The sequence below is a fragment of the Malania oleifera genome, chromosome 3, assembly GCF_029873635.1.
Source record: "Malania oleifera isolate guangnan ecotype guangnan chromosome 3, ASM2987363v1, whole genome shotgun sequence".
NCBI lineage: Eukaryota > Viridiplantae > Streptophyta > Magnoliopsida > Santalales > Ximeniaceae > Malania > Malania oleifera.
The window spans coordinates 20,454,486-20,476,092 of record NC_080419.1 but is presented as its reverse complement, the minus strand read 5'-3'; the positions used below and the strand labels follow the sequence as shown (position 1 = coordinate 20,476,092).

Sequence of the window (21,607 nt, the reverse complement as noted above, 5' to 3'; positions counted from 1 at the left end):
TTCCCCAATCTCATCCAACAGCAAACCCCCATCACACTCGAACTCAATTATGCAATCACTGTCATTATCTGAGGAATCTCCCCATTTCTTTTCCTCCTTTCCTTTGCTAACTCCATTGCTTCCTATATTTCTCATCTTAGCAAGTGCATCTTCCACGATACTCGTTTCACCTATGGAATCTCCCCTTAAAATTTTTAGCCTTATCTCACTAAAATGCTATCTCTTCACTAAATATAATTTCCACATTTCTACGCCCATCTGAACAATCTTCCAACAAGCATACACCTTTGGGCCCTTAGATTTTTCAAAGTTAAAAACCAAAACATCAGATTTTGTACCCAAACCAACTTTTTTTTTTATTACTCCCAGATATACCAGCCTCTAACCCTTCAGCAAAACCAAAATCAACAACTGATTTGACGATTTTGTTAATATCACCATTTTCTTCCCAAACTGTTTTCAAAACCAAGCTAAGGTTGTCCTGAACTCCTAATTACATACTGATGTAGAACAAGTATGGAAATTTATATATGGAATAGAATTGAGAGAAAAAGAAGAAGAAGAGAAGCAGCAGCAGCAGCAGCAGTACGGAGACAAAACACAAAGAAGAACAGAGAACCAGAAGAACAGAACAGAGGTGAGAGACATAATTAGAAGAGAGATAAGACAAGGAAGAGGAAGAGGAAGAGGAAGAGGACGAGGAAGAGGAAGAGGAAGAGGAAGAAGAAGAAGAAGAGAATAACAACAGGAACCTGCTAGAGACAGAGAGAGAGAGAGAGAGACAGACAGACAGACAGACAGACAGAAAAACTGCAATCTGATTCAAATAATAAGTGTACATCCACTAGCATGTCCAGCACATAAACCATTAAATACAACTAACACATACAAATAGGAACCAATTAAATACATAATTATAAATACTAAAAAAAAGTCACTAAAGAAGTACAAAGAGGTCCTCCATACACATATTTCCTAAACCTTCTTAAGCCTACACTTAAAATACGTGTGCTGAATGGGTGGCCTAGGGGGTATTGGTGGTCCACCATCATTCTTTCCCGGCTGAAAGGAACTCTGCTCCACAGAGTGGGACTGCAAATATGACTCCACCAAGTCAAGAGCGCTGTCATGAACATCATCCTTGACAAGCCATGTAGCATCTGACTAGGGACGATTTCTCCACTGAACCAAGTAGCGACAAAAACCACTGTGAGGAGACGTCATGAACTCATCATCCAGATAGACTCCACTGTTTCCTGTTGTCGAGAAATAGAGGGAGGCTGATGAGCTGTTGAACCTGCATGGGCATCAAATGGAAAACCAAGAGGCTCAAAAGTGCCTCTACAAGGTGTCAAATCCTCTAGATTAAAAACTGGAGTAATGGTCATATGAGAAGGAAAATCAAGTAAATATGCATTAGGTCCAAGTTTCTTAAGGACCAAAAAAAGGCCAATTGCACAAGCATAGAGCTTTTTAAATGAATTTCTAGGGTAGGGATGAATTTCTAGGGTAGGGTTCAGGTCTTATGCAAACCATGACACCATCAACTGCATTAAATTTTCTAGCTCTACAATGCACATCTGCAACAAGTTTATTACTCATAGCAAGGTCTTGCCTAACCACAGCATGCAACTTATGAATGTGATGGACAAAAGACACAGCACGCTCAGAAATACAGGCATCTAATGGCAAAGGAACAAGATCAATGGGTGCACGGGGTTTATAACCAAATACACACTCAAAAGGACTCTTACCCATGGACCTAGTCACATAATTATTACAAACAAACTCAACAATAGGTAGCACCAAGTCCCAATTGCCCTGTTTCTCCCACAACACACCTAAGTAGGTCACCAAGACTACGATTCACAACCTCAATCTGCCCATTAGTTTGGGGGTAGCAAGCGGAAGAAAACAGCGAGTCCCACACATTTTCCAAAGTGTCTTCCTAAAGTAGCTGGAGAACTTGATATCCCTATCAAACACTATGGAGGTTGGCAACCCATGCAATTTGACGACCTCCTCTCCAAAGAACATTTTAGCTACATGAGATGTATCAGAAGTCTTATTACATGGAATGAAATGTGCCATCTTGGAGAATGTATCATCAACAACGAATATGGAATCATGTCTCTGGGCTGTTTTGAGGATTCCAAGAACAAAATCCATACTTAGGTCTCTTTAAGGCATGTGTGGCTATAGCAGAGGGGTATAAAGGGCACGTTGTGTCTTTTAGCTTTGGCTAACTGACAAGTGCGACATTAAGACACTATCCTAGCAACATCCCTCTCTAAGAAAGGCCAAAAAAACCTATCCTCAACTAAAGCAATGGCTTTATCCCTCCCTAAGTGACTAGCTAACCCTCCAGCATGCAATTCCCAAACTAAAAGATCTCTAAAGTAAGTACGAGGAATGCATAACCTAGTACCTTTAAATAGGTATCCCTCTGGATGATGAAATCTACAAAATCCCTAAGGTGGCCCTCACTCACCCCCTGAAAGATAATCCCAAAATCAGGGCAAGTGGAGTACTTATCCTTCAGACAATCAAACCCAATAACCTCGACTCTCAAGATAGGGAGAATAACTGCTACCCTACTAAGGCCATCAGCCACTTAATTCTCAACATTGGAATGATGCTTAAGAACAAAAAGTGTACTCATTAAGGAACTCTACCCAACCAGCATGATTCGCACTCAACTTCTTCTGCAAGCTCAAATACCGCAAAGCAAGGTGATCAAAGAAGAGTGCAAACTCTTGGGGTAAGAAGTAGTATCACCGATGTTGGAGCGATCTCACAACAGCATAAAACTCTTTATCATATGTGCTACGTCTCTATTTAGCATCTAAGATTTTTTCATTGAGAAATGCTATAGGACGGCCCTCCTAACTCAAGACCCCACCTATTTATCCCAGAGGCCTCACAAGCCACCTCAAAAACTCTACTGAAGTTCGGATGCCTAAGTACAAGTTCTTTCTATCATCTTCTGTTTGACCTGTCTAAAAGCTCTAGTAGTTGATGGGGTCCAATGAAACTCTCCTTTCTTCAAACACTTAGTGATAGGAGTCATGATGGTGTCAAAATGCCCTATGAATCGCCTATAGAAAGTAGCGAGGCCATGAACAACAATAGTCCTAGGCCCAGGTCACTCTCTAATGACTCTAACCTTTTATGGATCAGTGGCTATTCTCTTTGCATAAATCACAAAACCAAGACAAAGCACACTAGACTATAGGAAGCTGCACTTCTTGAGGCTAGCAAGCAACTTTGCTTCCCTTATGGAGGCAAAGAACTCATGAAGATGTATCAAGTGCTCCTCCTTAGAGTTACTGTAGATCAATATATCATCAAAGTTGACCACTGGGAACTTTCCTATAAATGGCTGCAAAATATGTCTCATAGCCCCTATAAAAGTGCTGGGCGCATTAGAAAGTCCAAAGGGCATGACCAACCACTCAAATAAACCATCTTGGGTCTTAAAGACCATTTTCCACTCATCTCCCTGTCTAACTCTAATTTGGTGATACCCATTACGTAGGTCAATCTTGGAGTACAAACTAGAGCCAGCTAGCATGTCAAACATATCCTTAAGTCTAGGGATAGGGAACCTATGCTTGATGGTGATTTTGTTGATGGCTCTACTATTTACACACATCCTACAAGATCCATTCTCTTTTGGAGTTTGGCAAGCTGGTATAGCACATGGACTAAGGGTATGTCTCACAAAGCCCTTGTCAGGGAGTTCTCCTACCTGCCTATTCAATTCAGCACGCTCTTTAGGGTTCATCCCATAATGTGGCGAGTTAGGGAATTGTGAACCTAGAATGAGATCTATGGCATGCTAAATATCTCGTATAGGTGGTAGCTCATTACATAACTCACTAGACACAACATCAAAGAACTCAACTAGCAACTCTCCTACCTCAAGCAAGCACTCACATGAAGACTCTCAACCCTCAGAAGGAACCTCTCGAGCGATGACAACTAAAATGCACCTATATTCCAAGCTCTCTTGCTCAAAAGCCTTATGATCAAGCAAATGAATAATTTCTTTGAATTGGGGCCTGATGGACTACCTTGTTCCTTAACTAACGATCTTCGAAGGTGGGCTTGGTAGGGGTCAATGATATTTTTTTATCTTTGGGCCTAAATACATAAGTGTTTTCCCTACCATGATTGGTTACATCATGATCAAATAACCACAGTTGCCCTAACAAGGCATGGGCCACATCATCGGGAGTACATCGCAATAGACCTTATCCTTATAATCTCCCATTTGGACGGGTACAAGACACCTTTCGATAACTAGTAGATTTTGCCTGTTTACCAAATCACCTTAAAAGACTAAGGGTGTGGCTCTCCTTTAAGGTTTAATCTTTCTAAAGCAGCCTAGGAGATCAAATTAATGCTACTACCCCCATCAATAACAAGCTTAAATGTCCTATCTCCACAACGAATGAAGTGTGGAAAATAATGGTGCATTTCCACTTCTCACTATCCATGGACATGGATAAGGCACACCTAACCACGCTAACATGGCGGTCATCCTCCTCAAAATCATCTACAGCTCACCCCCATATCCCGAGTACTCAACAACATCTACAACTTGATCCTCACAATCAGGCATATCATCAAAGTCTCACGCCCTAAAGCTAAAGCTCGTTGGGGACAACAGGCAGCAATATGACCTCTAGCGTGGCAACGATGACACCGCACAAACAAACTACTAGCTTGAGGAATACTAGGTCCACTAGAGCAAACAACATGATTTTACTCTATTTGCTTCGCAAAACTCTAACATTGAGCTATTAATGGAAGGAGCAATGTACTTTTCTTTCAAACGTTGTCTCATTGCTTCCCACCGAGTAATAGGAGGTTCACCCAACCCTTCCAGGGTTTGTTGTATAGTTTGCCAATACTTCTTTGCTGGTCCTACAAGTTTCATCTTGGCAAACCAAACTTTGCCCTCACCCTATATACAGTGCAATTAAAGAAATCCTCCATCTCCAATACCCAATCTAAAAAGGAGCTCGAGCCTTGTTTCCTATCATAAGCATGCACATCCACCTTGACTTTTTTGTAACATCTCCATATTCCTACCAACCCTGTCTATGGGAATGTGGAGCATGCCTAGGGTTAGGCTGGTACCCTACATCATTAAACACCTCAAGGTTACCTTCCTCAAACCTAGACTCTAGATTGACCTGAGGCTGGAGGGGCTGAACTGGCCTACCAATCTGTTTTGGAGCCTGACCCATATTTGTTGGTGCTAGAGGAACCCCTAGAGTAGGAAGGATACCCTGAGCTTACCCTACTGACTATGGGGAGTCCTAAGGGCGCCTAACTAATGGCTCTATCTCTTCTACAACAGCGCATTTACCTAACATCTTCAAGACTTGGTCAAATTGTTGTGTGAGGTGCTCAAACTTTTCGTCCACAGGCTCCTAGAGAGTGCCTAATCAAATAGAAAAGGATTGGGTGTCATTTGGTGCAAGTTCAATGGAATTGGGGTCAATGATTTTGTTGGTGACCATGATTAATGCAATATGCTGCAATGATGCTAAGGAAGACTAAACTTGCCTATGAATGATATAAATCCTAAAATTACTACAATGCACAAACATGAAGCTAAAAAACATAATGCATATGAATGGATATGGTCTAACATGACATGGCAACATGGGATTGACTAGGTATGGGTATGAACAACGGTGCAATGATGAGTCAACTAGGGGAATTTACAAAACAAAGGGCAGAATTTTTTTAAGGGTATTAAAAAACTTGGAATTATGAAACTACAAATTTTCCCTAGCCAAGTATCCATACAAACGATAGTCAAGAAAATGAGAGAGCTCCTCGTCAAAGAATTTGAGTACAAATTGAGTTTACCATCGAATTCCAATGTAAGTCCAGCAATTTCTCAAGTCCCAACTCTTAGATCCTCAAAGGGAAAAAAAAAAAACAAAACAAAAAAGCCTTCAAACAGTGGTTGGAACTCAATATGAATGCTGACGAGGCTTCAAAACTCCGAAATTTGCCTGGGCAACCGAAGAATAGGCAGTATATGATCTTAGAAATGCGAAGCAAGCTTGATATTTCGATATTCACTGATAAAACTTCAAAAAATCAGGATGAAATCCAAATTCTTAAAGCTGGAAGCAATTTTTCGTGAGGGTGTGCAAATCAGGGGCGCATGAACCGCCGGCAATGGACCTCCAGCAATGGGGTTCTAGTTGGTGGTAGATCAGGGAGTGGGGATTCCAGTGAGGGTTGAGGTGAATACAAAAATGCAGGAACTTGGGGATTTAGAGGGGCTGCCGGCTGGGGTAGCTTCTGGTGCCGCATGGGCCACTCCCTTGTCCGATGGAGATGATATTGAAGGGGAAGGGGTATCAGTGGTGTCTGTCTGCAATGGTGAAGGAAGTGCTGCGAAGTGCTGCCTAGAATTTAGGGTTTCAAAACCAGAGGCACAACTGTAATTTCCAGGAAAAGTAGCAGGCTGATGAATGCTTCTGTTTTCTGGGATTTCCCTGCAACTTCTTAACGGAATTACAAATCTAATGGAAGGACAGCAACAGGGAAGTCTGGGACTGAATCGAATTAGGCTCCGATACCAATTTGATGTAGGACAAATATGGAAATTCATCTATGGAGATGGAATTGAGAGAATTAGAAGAAGAATAAGAAGAACTAGAAGAAGAGAAGCAGCAGCAGCAGCAGCAGCAGCAGCAGTAGGGAGACAGAACACAGAGAAGAACAGAGGTGAGAGACAGAGTTAGAAGAGAGATAAGAGAAGGAAGAAGAGGAAGAAAAAGAGAAGAAGAGCAGCAGGAACCTGCAAGAGAGAGAGAGAGAGAGAGAGAGATAGGGAAACTGCAATCTGATTCAAACAATAACTGTACATCCACTAGCATGTCCAGCACTTAAAACCACTAAATACAACTAACACATATTTACAACAGGACCCAACTAAACATATAATTACAAATACTAAACGAAGTCACTAAAAAAGTACAAAGAGGTCCTCCATACAAATATTTCCTAAACCTTCTTAAGGCTGCACCTAAATTACATGTGCCGAATGGGCAGCCTAGGGGGTATAGGTGGTCCTCCATCACATAATGAATGTTTAGCCGCTCTAAGTTTATCTTGTGTAATTGAAGAGAGAACTTGGACTTTGTTAACAAGTGTCTGAATGCCCCATTAGCCTTTTCTAGATTCTGGGAAGTTTGGCCAGGGTGGACCTCTCTAGTGGGATTAGATACCGTAAAGGCCTGGTCCCCCAAACCCTCACAATGGGCCTTCTTGGAAACAAGACTCAACTGAGAAATCCACAGTTGAGGAGAATCATCCCATATCTGCTTTGAGCAAGACGACAAGGGTTGCAACTGAGCAACATTGATGACTGAAAGAAGATTTCCAAAAAACAGAGGGAGAACCTATCTGAAGTTTGAAGATAGGGTTATGATGAATAGAGATGGGCGAAAGTAGTACATATGTATTAAGGATGTGTGATGTTCAATTTGTGAAGAAAAAGAGTTTCCGGTGGTCGAAGAAGGAAATTTGATGATAATCGATGGTCGTTGATATTACAGGGTTCCATTACAGTGTAGGGAACAGCAAGATGAAAATATTTCTGGTGAGGGAGGATTAAAAGGAAGTAGGGGAAGGGAATCAAGAATGGTGTTGCCAGGCTGGAAGACTCGAAGGACAGAGATGCCGAGAGGAGGACATCCTTGCCCTCCCCTAGATGGGAATCGCAAGTAGATCCAATACCACTCTGATTTCCTGTTTTCTCAGGGTGTTTATGCAAGTATGTGTTTTTGTTAGTGGTGGGTACAATACTTGGTTTGTCAGTAACTTGAACAGTAACTATTGGAATCAGATTGCAGTTTCAGCCTCCCCTCCCCCCTTCTCCTTCTTCCTCCTCCTTCCCTTCTACTCTGTCCTTGTTCTGTCCCTAATCCTCTGTTGCCCGGCAGCATCCTGTCCTTTTTCTTCTCCTCTACTCCTCTTCTACCTCTCTTCTTCTCCTTTTTTCCTAATTATCTCTCTCTCTCTCTTTCACACATCCTCACCACTAGCTCTGTCCAACTCACTTTGTCTAGATGGGCCCAGAACTCCAACTTCAGTTCTTTCCAACTCTTTTCATTTAGATGGGCTTGAGACTCCAGTTTCGGTAAAGTTAGGAGATTTTTCTTCCCAGCCAATCAGAAAGCAGTATTTCCAAGCCCATTCAGAATAGGCCCACGAACTGAAGGCCTATATTTGCCAAAAACCAATGGGCCCATCAGAGTAAGTTTGATATTCCTTTGCCAGCATATCGTGAGGGCAACAAATGTTTTTGGAAAGATCCTCCCCCAATCCTGCGATTTCAGATGTCATGCCTCTCAGAGAGTAGCAACCTGTTGCTAGAGCATCTCTAAGCACACCGGTGAAAGAGACACCAGACAAGAGCCTCTAAAGACGCTTACCTTATCACCATGCACATCAGACCTTTGTATGTTCATGGATCCAAACTCGAAGCATCTTAATCTAGGGTTCTGGTCGCCAACAGATTCATTCTTGCTCATCGTCAAGCCCATCAGAACAAAGGAAAAGGATTGCCACCTACAAGTTGATCTCCCTCGACGATACGCAAATCCAGGCTCCTCCTTCCTTTGTTAGCCTTCTTCTCTGAGCACAAGAATCTGCCCCTCCCATTCAACAATAATTTTGGACTAACTGACCCTCCCTCTGCTCTGAGAACAAGACCCCTCCAACCCACCTCAAAGCCTCGACTTTGGGTGCACAAGACACCCATCTTCCTCAAAACCCACAGGAACTCATCTTTCTTCAACAGAATGAAAGATTCGTGCCTCCCTGCAAGATATGCAAAAGGCTTATAGGACAAGTCGATTCACGTTGAATACCTTCTTTTCAACCTTAAATGTAGAATGAACACCCACAAAACTCCAAAGATCTCAACAGATGGAACCAAAATCCAGAATAGAAAAGATGAAAAAGAGACAAAGTGGAAAGTAAAGAGCCGAAAGAAATGAGGGGACAAAGAGATGAGAGAGGAAAGAAAGATCAAGCTGGAAAGCCTTACCCAACTACCAGGAATGAGAAAAATCCCAGCTAACAGGAGCAATCACCATCTCCCTTACCTTGCTCTAGAAGAAATTTTCTTAGAAGTAAATTGACATTGGAGATTCTATCTCTCAATCTGAGGGGAAAAGGAGAGTTTATTGCAAATATATAACATAGAATTTTGGCATTTTTTGTGAAGTCAAAAGTACATGCTTAAATGGATCAGCAATTTCATCAATTTTATAGTAAGCACATTTGCATCATGAAAAGAGGTCTTCATACAGAACATAGCAAAACACTAGGATGCTCTGTCATGCTTTTAGAGAAAATACATGCATAAAATGTATCAGGAAAAAAAAACCAGAGACATGCAAAAACATAAATATGAGAAGAGAAAAATAAAACCCTTCCAAGCCTGTTGTAATGTTGTTCACTTGGTAATTCAGAAACCAGATCACTACCTCTCTTGCCCTTTCTTCTCCATTTTTTTTCCCCTCAAACTAAAATTATTATCCTTTAGATAGTTTCTGACCCCTTGGTACTAAATTTTACAGGTTCAGCCTGACAAAGTCACCTTGCCAGCGGAACTAACAAGTACAGGACTCATTTCAAAAATTTTGATAATCCGCGCCAATGCTCAAGACATATATAGGCCACATATCACAGGGTCTCACTTTACCTACTGCAGTTTGTGAAAAACTTCCAGTAGCCAAAATCCTAGCCATGGCTGCCATTCTCCTACTTCCAACTGAGCATACCATTGGGACTAAGATAACCTGTACAACTGTGACCAATAGAAAATATCAGTTCCCATGAGATATCAATCAAGCATGGTGTACTAAAAATTACAAGTAATCCAATTCAAATCCATGTCTATAACATCTATAATAGATGAAAACAAAAATAGGGGGAAATTTGCATTCATATAAAATTGTCAGTCATAAAGCACATAGGCAACACATTATGCACACATTCGCCACAGTGGCACAACAATCGCTTGCTCCTCTTTAAGCTATTCCAAGAATATATATATAAAACAACTTCAGTCTACCAAAAAACAGATATATCCATCTCTGTGTGTATTTAATGCAAGAAGACTCCACCTTGGACTTTGGTTAAAACATAAAATGAGAAAGATGTTACCAACATATCATCAGTAAGAGCAAACTTTCAACAACTTCATCCACACGTGTGGCAAACAAGAAGAATCGCTTTCAAGTTTGGATAAAAAATAAGTGAACAATCATTACCAACATAACATCAGGAGAGCAGCAGATGGCTTGTGGCCTAGTGGCTCATCTCCTGGCACCCATAAAAGAGGACTGTTCGATTCTCCTAATGGGAAGTTTTTTTTCCCTTTTTTTTTTCATAATGTGTGTGTGTGTGTTTCTGTGTGTATAAAGTGTGTGGTTAGGATGCGTGCATAATTACTCATCAAAAAGAGCAGCCATGAGAGAGTAAACTTTCAACAGCTTAAATTAGTACAACCCAAGGCTTTAGGGACTGATTCCTTTCTGAGAAACTAATCCAAGCAAAAAGTGCAGCACACTTGCAAATAAAGAACATGACCACACAAGTTCAACAAACAAAGTATCTGCAGTCTAGCTGGGTTGCCTCCTAAAAGAAGGCCACCAAATTGTAACAGGCTGACAACCATTAGATAGGCCATCTAGGAATTCAATTATCTCAAATATGTATAAATAAATAAAACACCAATTTTCAGTTACAAGTGATCACAAGATAGAATCGCAAGGCATTAAAAGGGATCATTTCGAACCACTTAAGCAGAAGTGCTTTTTTCAGAAAAAAGTGTTAAATTTAATAAGTGTTGAAAATAAGTGTTAAACTGGAGAAGTGCTTAAAGTTAGAAGCAGTGCTTGGTTGTATTTAAAATAAGTGGTATTTGGATACTTACTTTTATTATAGGGTGCTATATGATTATTTTTAAATATATTTTAATTAAAAATTAATATTTTCTAATTAACAATTTCATTAATAATTAATTTAATTAACATTTAAATTTCTCTAATAAATAAAATTATATTAGATTATTATTTTTAATTAACAATAATCTTGTTATTAATGTATACTCATAACATATGACTATCATAATATTTATGATAAAAATAATATTTTATTAATTAAATAATAGATAGTTCTGCTTTGTTTCAGAACTGAATTATATCATATTAATAACTAATACGTTATAAAACATAGTAAAATAATTTATTATTATTTTTGATATATTTTAAATAAAAATGTTTATATTTTATAATTAAAAATATAATTGACAACTATATTAATTTTTATGATTAAAATTCAAATATTTTTTATTAAATAAAATAATATAATATTATTTTTACATTAACAATAATCTTGTTTTTAATGTGTATTTATAACATATGATTATCACATTAATTTATGTTATAAATAGCATTAATAACTAAATTAAAAATTATGGATGGTTCTTTTTATTCATTCTAAAATTGAATTATATTTTATTAATAATTAATATGCTATAATACATAATAATACAATATATGATTATTTTCTAATAAATTTAAATTTTAAAAAAATAATATTTTAATTAAATTTTTAACATTTAAATTTTTTTAATAAGTAAAAATAATATAATATTTATTTTAATTAAAAATAATCTTGTTCTTAATGTTTTTTTTTTTCCTAACATATGATTATCAAATTAATATATGATAAAATAATATTACTAATTAAATTAGTAATTTTAATTTTAATATCATTTTAAATTAAAAGATGGTTTTTCTTCATTCTAGAATTGAATTATGTTTCATTGATAATTAATATGTTATAATACATTATAAAATAATATATGATTATCTTCTTATATAATTTTTTAAATTACAGAATAGCCAATCAATTTTTTTTCTATTTACAAAACTGACCCTACCTATGAACAGTGCCACATATAAATGGCCAAAAAGCTATCTTTCATTACTTGTCAAAATTCACTTAAAAAGTTCTTTAAAAAGTGGTTCTTGAAAAGCATTTTTTGCAATAAGTACTTCTTACAGTACAAGTCAAACACCACTTTTTTTGAAATATACATTCTACAAAAAAAAATTTGGATACCCATTCATACAAGAAAACATATATCCAATCAATTTACCTCTATACTCAAACATATATACACGCATATATACAAACATGTACACTCATGTGTGTTGATATGGCCTGTAAGAGGGCCTCCTAAGTCCTAAGTCACAGTAGATAATTTTGTGTGCATGTTTTTATGATTTGATGAACTTCATCTGCCTAGCAACCTGCATCTCTTCTTCTTTTTTTAAATATCAAAAGAAGAAATTTCATTAATATATTTAGAATATACGAAAAGGAGAACAAAAAGTCTCCCTATAGAAATAAGGGGCAAACCAGAAAAGATATATCTTAAAAAAAATCAGCAAAAGAAAGAAAAAGAAAACAAACAGGAAAACCAAAGCACGAGAATCAAGCCACCAGAGTATGTCAGTCTCATCAAATATCCAAGAGGCTCACTCCTTCGAAATGCCCATAACCAACACATCACAATGACGCCAGGTAATGAATCTTTTCTAAACCACCAAAACATTCAACTTCTTCCCCAAAAAAAAATGTGCATTATGTTCCAACCATAACCCCCACAGCACTTCCAAAAAATCATATTTCCATAAAGCAGCCCTGTCCTTTCCCCTCCCAAATCCCACAAATGTAATAACCAAAAAGTCCTCGGCAAACCCAACTCTCTCCCAATAAACCAAATAACTTATTCCATATTCTCCACGAAAAATCACAATGCAGAAAAAGAATGAGATGCTGTTTCTGGATTATTATGACAAAGCACACAAACATGTGGAAAAAGTGCCTTCAATGGTCTCCCGTTCTGCAACAAGTTATTGGTATTGATTCTGTTAAGCACGGGCAATCAAATAAAAGCCTTGATTTACTATAAAGAACAAAAGAAAATTAGAACGGGCCAAGAACTCATAAAATGATTTCCATGATTACACCTCTGAAGGATCCAATCATCCAAGGACCAAGATCAAGAATTCACTTGCAAAGAGATATGCCAAATATTCAACAAAAACAAGCAGCGGAAAAGCTCATTCATTTCCCTGTCACTACGGGATCTTCGAAAATGAAAATCCCAAGAAGCCGAAGGACTACTCGGAACAAGAACAAAATAAGAAATAATGTTATTCTGCCCTCAACAAGAGACGAAGAAAAGAGGTGGACAAAACATTCCCCAACCAAGAATCTTTCTAGAAACAAATATGAGAACCCCTTTCCACGACAAATTTAGTATGGGGAATGAAGAGCAGATAAATCTGAGAGATAGATCTCCTCGGGCTCTCCGTAGAACATCTAAACCTCAAATTGGCCCACCCGTTCTCATTCAGCCTAAACTTGCTTTTAACAACCCTGTGCCAAAGGGAAGAATCCTCTATAGGAAAGCGCCAAAGGCATTTAACCAAGAGAGCAATGTTTTCAGATACCAAATTTCCAAGGCCTAACCCACACTCCTATTTTGACCTACAGACAACATCCCAGCTCACTGAGTGGTCCCTAAAACCCTCAACCGCAGAACACAACAAAACTCTCATAATTTTCTCAATCTTGCTAGCAATCCCCAAAAGAAATCTTAAAAAACAGACAAGTAATGCAGCAGGATACTAGACAAGCAAGCCCAAATAAGAGTGACTCTAACCTCAAGAGGGAAAAGAGCGCGCCCCCCCCCCCCCCCCTGCCATCTGGATGCTTGGCCACCTTTACCACTACCCAATTTTAAAAATTCGCAGATCTGATGCTTCCTCCTAAAGGGACCCCTAGATGTGACAAAGGCCAATCCAATAAGCCACACCCTAACAGCAGGGGACCACCACCTAGCTTTCTTAGCAGGCATGCACTCTTCCCCATGTTAGTATTAAGCACAGAAACCTCTCAAAAACATGGAGACACAAAACACTCCTAAAATAAAGAAAATGGTCATCCAAAAAGAAAAAGGTGTCATCAGCAAATTAAAGGTGAGAAACTATCTCATCTCTCCCCACAGCCAATGCTGTCACCAGTCCCTTGTCTACTGCCCTATCCACCATCCTACTCAAAACATCAGCCACAAGAACAAAACAAAAAAAGGGGAGAGTGGGTCACCTTATCTAATAACCCTCGGGGCACTAAACCAGGATTTAGGTTTACCATTCACTATCACCAAAAAGAACACATTAGACATGCAACTGCATGTCCATGGACGCCATCACTCACCAAACCCTTTCCTCACAAATATTTTATCAAAGAATTTCAAGCTAACTCTATCATAGGCTTTCTCAAAATCCAATTTAAAGATGATCCCCTTCTTCTTTCTCCTCCAAACATCCTCTACCACCTCATTTGCTACAAAAATGGCATCCATCATCTATCTAACTCTGACATACGCACTCCGAGCATTAGAGATGGTCTTATCAAGCAGTGCACTCAACCTATTAGCTAATAACACACAGGTGTATTTTGGTAATTTTGGAGACTAATATAGTTCTCTATTAGGTTTTATAGTCACCTGGCTCAAGGACTTGTCTAATTCTTATTTAGTTTAAGTAATTCTTAAATGAAATTTGGTGCTTGAATCTTATTCAAAACTTTTTCCTTCACTCCATATTTCTTTGTTGCAAGAGATTTCCAATCGTGGCACTCTAATTTCCCAAATTTTCTCTGCGTGTTAGTGTAACTGAGTTCATTTAAAGCCCAGCGAGTTGCGAACCAACTATTTACCAATTCAAAAGTTTCTACTTAAAACCCCCCAAAAAAAAAAGATCCCTAATCAGCTCGGTGTTTTTTGGCTTGTTTGAGCCTTTGACTTACATAAGACGTACCTAAAATCTATAAACTTACAAGGCCAATCGTACCCTTAGTACCTTTTAATTTTATTTTATTTTTTCTTGTCAAAAATTTGATCTTTTCTCTTTTTCTCCTTCACCTCTTCTTTTGCTCTTTTCCTAGTTCTTCTTTCTCTTAATCCCTTTCTCTTCTTCCCTTCTTCTTTTTCCTTCTCTCTCTCTTCTATTTTCTTCTCCTGCCTCAATTTCTTAATTGGTTTATCACTTTCCATTCCAGAGAGTTCTTTGCTTGTACAATTTGAATTCTCCCCTCTCATCAATAGGATAAAAGACTCACTAAAAGATTTAATTACTTTCCACTGCTTGGATTGATTCTCTAAACTCAGGGAGCAATCTATCCAAAGATTAGGAGTAAACCAACAAATTCTTTTTGTTGAATTGGTAAAACCCTAACAACTCTGTATTGATCATTCCCCAGCAGCAATCTATGCATAAGACCTGTAAAATTTAAACCAAGTACCAATCCATTATTACACATATAATACTCTATGACTCTATATACGCATCTTTGACTTTCACTCTCTCTCCCAAAACTTGCTTCCTATATCTCCCATGCATGTAAGCTTACTTGAAAATTTCCTAATTCCTGGACTTCACACTGCATTTTCAGTTTTTCACCTTGTCATACAATAACCTTTTTTTCCAAATTTCCTCCTAATTTCTCAGCATAAAGATGTCAACACTCACAACTTAGTGCAGTAATATAAACAATTTCATAGATTACTGCTTACTTTTAAAACTAGTTAAGATTAAATGACATATGATTTCCATACCATATGCAGGAGAAGGAAATGCAACTTTAATGATGAAAAAATGGTAACCCTACAAAATCATAAATAGACGGGGGCAATGCAGAAATAAGAAGATATTGACTCGCGGTGAATGCAACATATACATTTCATCTACAGGCAATTTTCAGGAACATGTGACTGAATGGATGAAATGAACTCTTCATTGCGTGAAACCAATTAAGACAAGCAAACAATCGATGTCATCCTAGACTGTGAAACAATTAAACTAACAGCATATCTCAACAACTATCAAAAATTAAAGCTTAAACACCAATAAAAACCAACAGTTCAAAATCAACAAATCAAGGAGAAAAAAGATACTTACTTCAGTTGATGGAGTAATATCTTCCAGAATCCACTGTTAGACGCAATAAGAAGGAAACAGAAAATTGAAATATGAACACCAGCTGAGCCAGAAACGAAGAACTGTAACAATGCAAAACCCTAGAGGGAGAGAGAGAGAGAGAGACTCTTTCAATCACTTCAAAATTTAAAACTCTCATCTCCTTGTCTCAGACAAGAAGAGAGGAGAGGTGGCAAGCAAACAATGAGGTGGCAAGCAAACAATGAGACAGCTTCGAAAGTGGGTTTGGCCACGCATGCATATTTGCCAGCTGCTTAATGCTTGCAAGCCGCAGATGCCAACCGCAGGTGGTGATGCGAAATTAAAATTTTGTGTTGTTAAAGGATATATAAATATATGAGAAAAAGTTATTTCTTTGATTTCATTTAAGTTTAGCTTTCTTGCATTTATAGTCGCATGACTTTATTAAATTTTTTAAAAAAAAAACCTTAATAAATATCAAATATAAACAATTACACATTTATTTAAATTGCCATTGCACTTTAAAAAATATTTAAACTTTTTCAAGGCATATTTCTTAATAAGAGGGACAGAATTCAATAAAAACAATTGCCTTCGTAAAATGATTTTAAATAGTAATCCAAAGACTAAATTTTATTTTAAAATACTAATAGTTATCACCTTTACAAGGTTTCTAAGTAACACATACTTGAAATTTAAATTTTTACTATATTAGGTTTTTAGTTCAAAGCATGTTAGGTATTAAAAAAAAAAAACATTTTGAAATATTAGTAGTTAAGACATATCTGTTTACCTAATTTGTTTGCTATACATGTCATTTGTATATGAGAAATTATTTTTTAAAAAATTAATAGTTCACTTTCAAAGTCAAAAGAAAAAATTAACACTAAAATATATGAGTGGTACTCTTTCAGTAAACAAATCAAACAAAAAAAGCTAGTTAAACCCAAAAAAAAAAATCTATTTTTTAAAAAAATATCATAAATGTGTCACAATTGATTGGTGAAAAAAATACTTTTTTTTCTTCTAAATAATATAATAAATTTTTTCTTTTAAAAAATTACTAGGGTTAACATACAATATGGCTGCATCCATAACCTTATAATTGAGGATTACCCTACTTATAGACAAAAATTTCAAATTAGTCGAATTCCTTTAATTTTTGTATCATTTTAATCATGAAGGTTCACTACTACGAATACAAGAATATAGTTGGAATTGGGATAGACTTGTATATATGCACTCATTATTCGCGAATACCCTTTGAAATCCAAGCATGACAATTAATCATATCAGCAATTTCTACAACAAATAAAAATAAATTAATTTTTGAAATAAGACAAATAAAATCAGAAAATCACAAGAATTCTTTGTGTTTTTTTTTTTTTTTGTTGAATAATTGAGGACAGTTTTAGAATTAAGAATCTATACTAATATAGAAAGTCAACCTTATTTTGGTATTCATCATTTTTTATGAAATACTTATCATGCTTATGCCTCGTTAAAAATACATTAGGATTATTGGTAATTTCAAAAAAAAAAAATCAAATTTCAAATCACCTATAAATTCTCTCACCATATATCATATCTCCAATTAAACATTAATAAAAAAGAACAATTCAAAATCAATAAAACAAGTTGGGAAAAAATTACTTTGTTCATGGACTAGTATCTTCAGAAAACTGCCTCTAGAAACAATAAGAATGGCAAAAAACGAATGAAGAAATTAGAGAGCTGGTATACAAACTTTTGGTCGACGCAAAACAAAGAATTGCAACAATGGCAAAGCTCCTTCTCACCTATCAAGACTGTGAAGAGCAGGTATTCAGGAGAAATTGGTTGTCACTGCTCTGTGTGAATACACTTAGAAGCTGGGCATTTGTACAGCTAGAAAATAGAATTGACAAATCTATGTGGATCCAAAGGTTGGTATTCACATAATTCTTCTTTTTTTTTTGTAATCAAATGTGGTCAAATCTTGGTGTGCATGTATGTTTGTGTATTTCCACAGCATATTTTTGCACTCACGATATTCTCCTGCATTCCACAAAGAAAATTGTTCTTGCTTGTCATAAGATAAAATTTGTCTCCAATCAATTTACCTATACTCAAACATATATACCTGCATATATGCATACATACATGCACTCATGTATGTTGCTATGGCTCATAAAAGCACCTCCTAAGCCACAGTAGATATTTTTGTGTGAATGCATCTTATATTCATCAATCTTCATCTTCCTAAGAACCTCCACCTCTCTTTCTAAACAGAAATTTTTAGATTTATTTGAGGTATTCTTTGAAATAAGGAATTACTATAACTCACAGATGTGTTTTCATATTTTCAGAGATTAATATAGTTCTCTATTACTAGTCATGTGGCTCTAGGACTTGTCTTATTCTTACTTGAATTTAATAAGTCGTTTGAAAATTAGGAAGACTTGTTGTTGACTCTTATTCAAAACTTAGAAAGCCTCTTTTGCTCCATATTTCTTATTCTAGGAGAGTTCCAATTGTGGTACACTGATTTCCAAAAATTTATAGTTCCATTTAGCATTGCTTTGAGTTCAATTAAAAGGGCAGTGAGTTGCAACCCAGCTCATTACAAGTTACAAAGTTTTTTTTATGTTAAAACCAAACAAAAAAATGATTCTTAATTAGCTTTAATGTCGTTTAGGCTTGTTTAAGGTCTTGACTTATGTAAGAAGTACCAAAGATATAAATACGACAAATTGTAGCCTTGATGCGTTTTAATGTTACTTTATTTTCGCTCATCAAAAACTTTAATCTGTTCTCCTATTTTTTCTCCTTTGCATTTTCCTTCTCTCTCTTACCAGTTCTTCTTTCTCTTTTCCGCTTCTTCCTCCTACTTTTCCATCTTTCTAATTTCTGTTGTCCTCCCCTGCCTCACTTACCTAACTGGTTTTTCACTTTCTACATCAAAGAGGTCTCTACATGAAAATGTTGAATCCACCTCTCCCCTGAATAGGATAAAAGATACTTCATCTCAACGATTTATTTAGTATCCTCTGCTTGGATGATTCTCTTATTCTAGGGGCAATCCATGCATGAGATTAGCAAAAGTAAAACCAGAGTGCAAAATATTTTTTGGATTGGTTACAACCTTAATTTCCCAGCAATTTGTGCATAGGAGTATAGAATTATACCAAGTACTAATCCATTTTTACATCTATAATCTGTAACTCCTTAATGACTCTATATTGACACTTCTAGTTTTTGCTTTCGTTCTCTTCCCAAAAACTTGCTTTATATATCTCCCATGCCACCATGCTGCCCATGCATGAAAACTATCATATCCCTAGCTTTTACACTGCATTTTCAGCTTGTTATTTTCCTTATTTTCCCCAAACTTCCCATCATAAAATATGCATATTTCAACAGGAGTAAACAATATTATGGATAAATATTAGCTTTTAAAGCTAGTTTAGTATAAATGACAATGCCAAATCTATTTTTCATGTAGGAGAAGCTAATGCATCTTAAATGAGGACAAAATGGTGATCTTACAAAATAATAAATAAAGGGGGACACTGTAGAAAAATTTGAAATATAGACTTAAAGCGAATGCAGCACAAATACATTACAAATCTGTGGGCCGTTTTTAGGACCATGCAATCGAATGGATGAAATGACCTCTTCGTTGCGCGAAATCAATGAAGGCACACGCACGCTAACGAAGCCATCCTAGAGTGTAGAACAATCAACTAACTGTATATCCTAAACCCTATCAAAAATTAAAGTTCAAACATCAATAAAAACAGACAATTCAAACTGAACAAATCAAGGCGGAAAAAAAAAAAAAAAAAACTTACTCCTGTTGATGGACTAAAATCTTCCAAAACCGCCGTCAGAAACGATAAGAACGGCGGAAAAAAGAATGAAGAAATCAAAGAAGTGGAATATGAACTCCAGCTGAGCGTGAAACGAAGAACCGCGACAATGGCGAAACCCTAGAGGAAGAGAGAGAGACTCCTTTTCTCTCTCTCTCTCCAAAATTCAAAACTCTCTTCTCCTGGGGGAAGGAGGAGAAGAGAGGAGAGATGTGGCGAGCGAACAACGCGACGGTTTCAACAGTGGGTTAGTGGCTGCACAGTCGCGGATGGCCACCACCGCGCCATGATAAACAAATTGATTTATGTTGTTAGAGGAGATCAGTTTTTAACCTCCACATTTATTTCTTGTTTGTCTCTACTATTAATTAATGAAGATGGTGATTTTTAATTAATTTTTTTATCTTCAGCTATTATGTTTTTAGAAATATTTTCAATTTATAAATTATCTTGTGAGTTGTAATTATGATATTTATTTATTTTTAATTATAAATTTATAAGTACAGTAGTCTAATATATTATTTTTAATATAAAAATATTATAATATAAAATCATTTTGAAAATCATGTACTTGATTATACTTGTGTAATTTTTTTTATCTTATATTTTATAAGTATTTTATTTTAATATGTAATTTTTGAAATGTAAATAAAATTCTCATATAGTATAACACTATAACATAATTTATTATTTAATATAAAATAATAATATAATAAAAAACTACCATAACATTATATTTTATTGCACAACAATATTTTTTTTATAATATATCATTATTACTATTATATATTTGTATGAAGGATATTAATAGCTAACATCTTATCTTATTTTAACGTTATAGATAATAATGTAATAAATAATCATTATACCATGATATTTATAATTTAATTCTATCATATTACTTTTTATATGTTATAATACTATTATATATAATTTGAATATTAATATCCCTAATAATAATGGTTAAAATATTTTTTATTAAAATATTATCATATATTTATATTTAATGATGTCACAATATTAATATTCTATTTTAGATTTATGTAATATATTTTATATTATATATAGTATTATATTAATATTTTTATGTTTATGTAATATATACTTTATTATATTAATACAATATCATATTATAATATATATATATATATATATATCTGCCTACATATATTTAATATACTATAGCATTATATTTTTTCTATACTATATCATTATTAATTTTTTTATTAAATATTTATAATTTATAATAATAATAAATATTTTATTTATTTATTTATTAAAATTTATAAATAATAATATAATAAATTCATAATCAATTCTTAAGTACATCATAATATTTTAACATTTAATACCATTCTATTAATTCTTATGTATTATAGTATTATTATATATAATACAAAATATTAATAATGATGGTTTAATATTTGTGCTAAAATATATAACAATATTTTAAATTTTAATAATGTACCATAATATTAATATTATTGTTGCGACGTTCCACGGAGCGAGTGCGCCCCGGGTGGACAAAATATAAAATGATTTTAATTTTCGTGAAAAATGGATGGTGGAGTCGTCACTAACTTTTTTAGTGTGGTTAAAACACATAATTACTACCCACTTAAGGGTAGAATCGGTCTGCGTATACCAAATAAGAGATCGGGAATT

General features: G+C 35.7%; 1 protein-coding gene across 14 annotated transcripts in view; it reads right to left on the bottom strand.

Moving 5' to 3' along the window:
- The window catches only part of LOC131151944 (uncharacterized), a 51,895-nt gene extending 31,652 nt beyond the window's left edge, over positions 1-20,243 (bottom strand). For 8 of the 14 annotated variants that reach the window (XM_058103452.1, XM_058103462.1, XM_058103458.1 and 5 more), the window contains exons 1-2: positions 16,092-17,642; positions 9,752-9,856 (exon numbers count right to left, since the gene is read on the bottom strand). In XM_058103452.1, the coding sequence (XP_057959435.1) occupies positions 9,752-9,833 (82 nt within the window). In that variant the 5' untranslated portion in view covers positions 9,834-9,856; positions 16,092-17,642. Of the gene's footprint in view, positions 1-9,751; positions 9,857-16,091; positions 17,643-17,744; positions 17,780-17,890; positions 18,129-19,691; positions 19,837-19,924 lie in introns of those variants that run through there. The other 6 variants (XM_058103454.1, XM_058103463.1, XM_058103456.1 and 3 more) reach the window with 5 other exon arrangements.
- Positions 20,244-21,607: the final 1,364 nt, after the last annotated feature.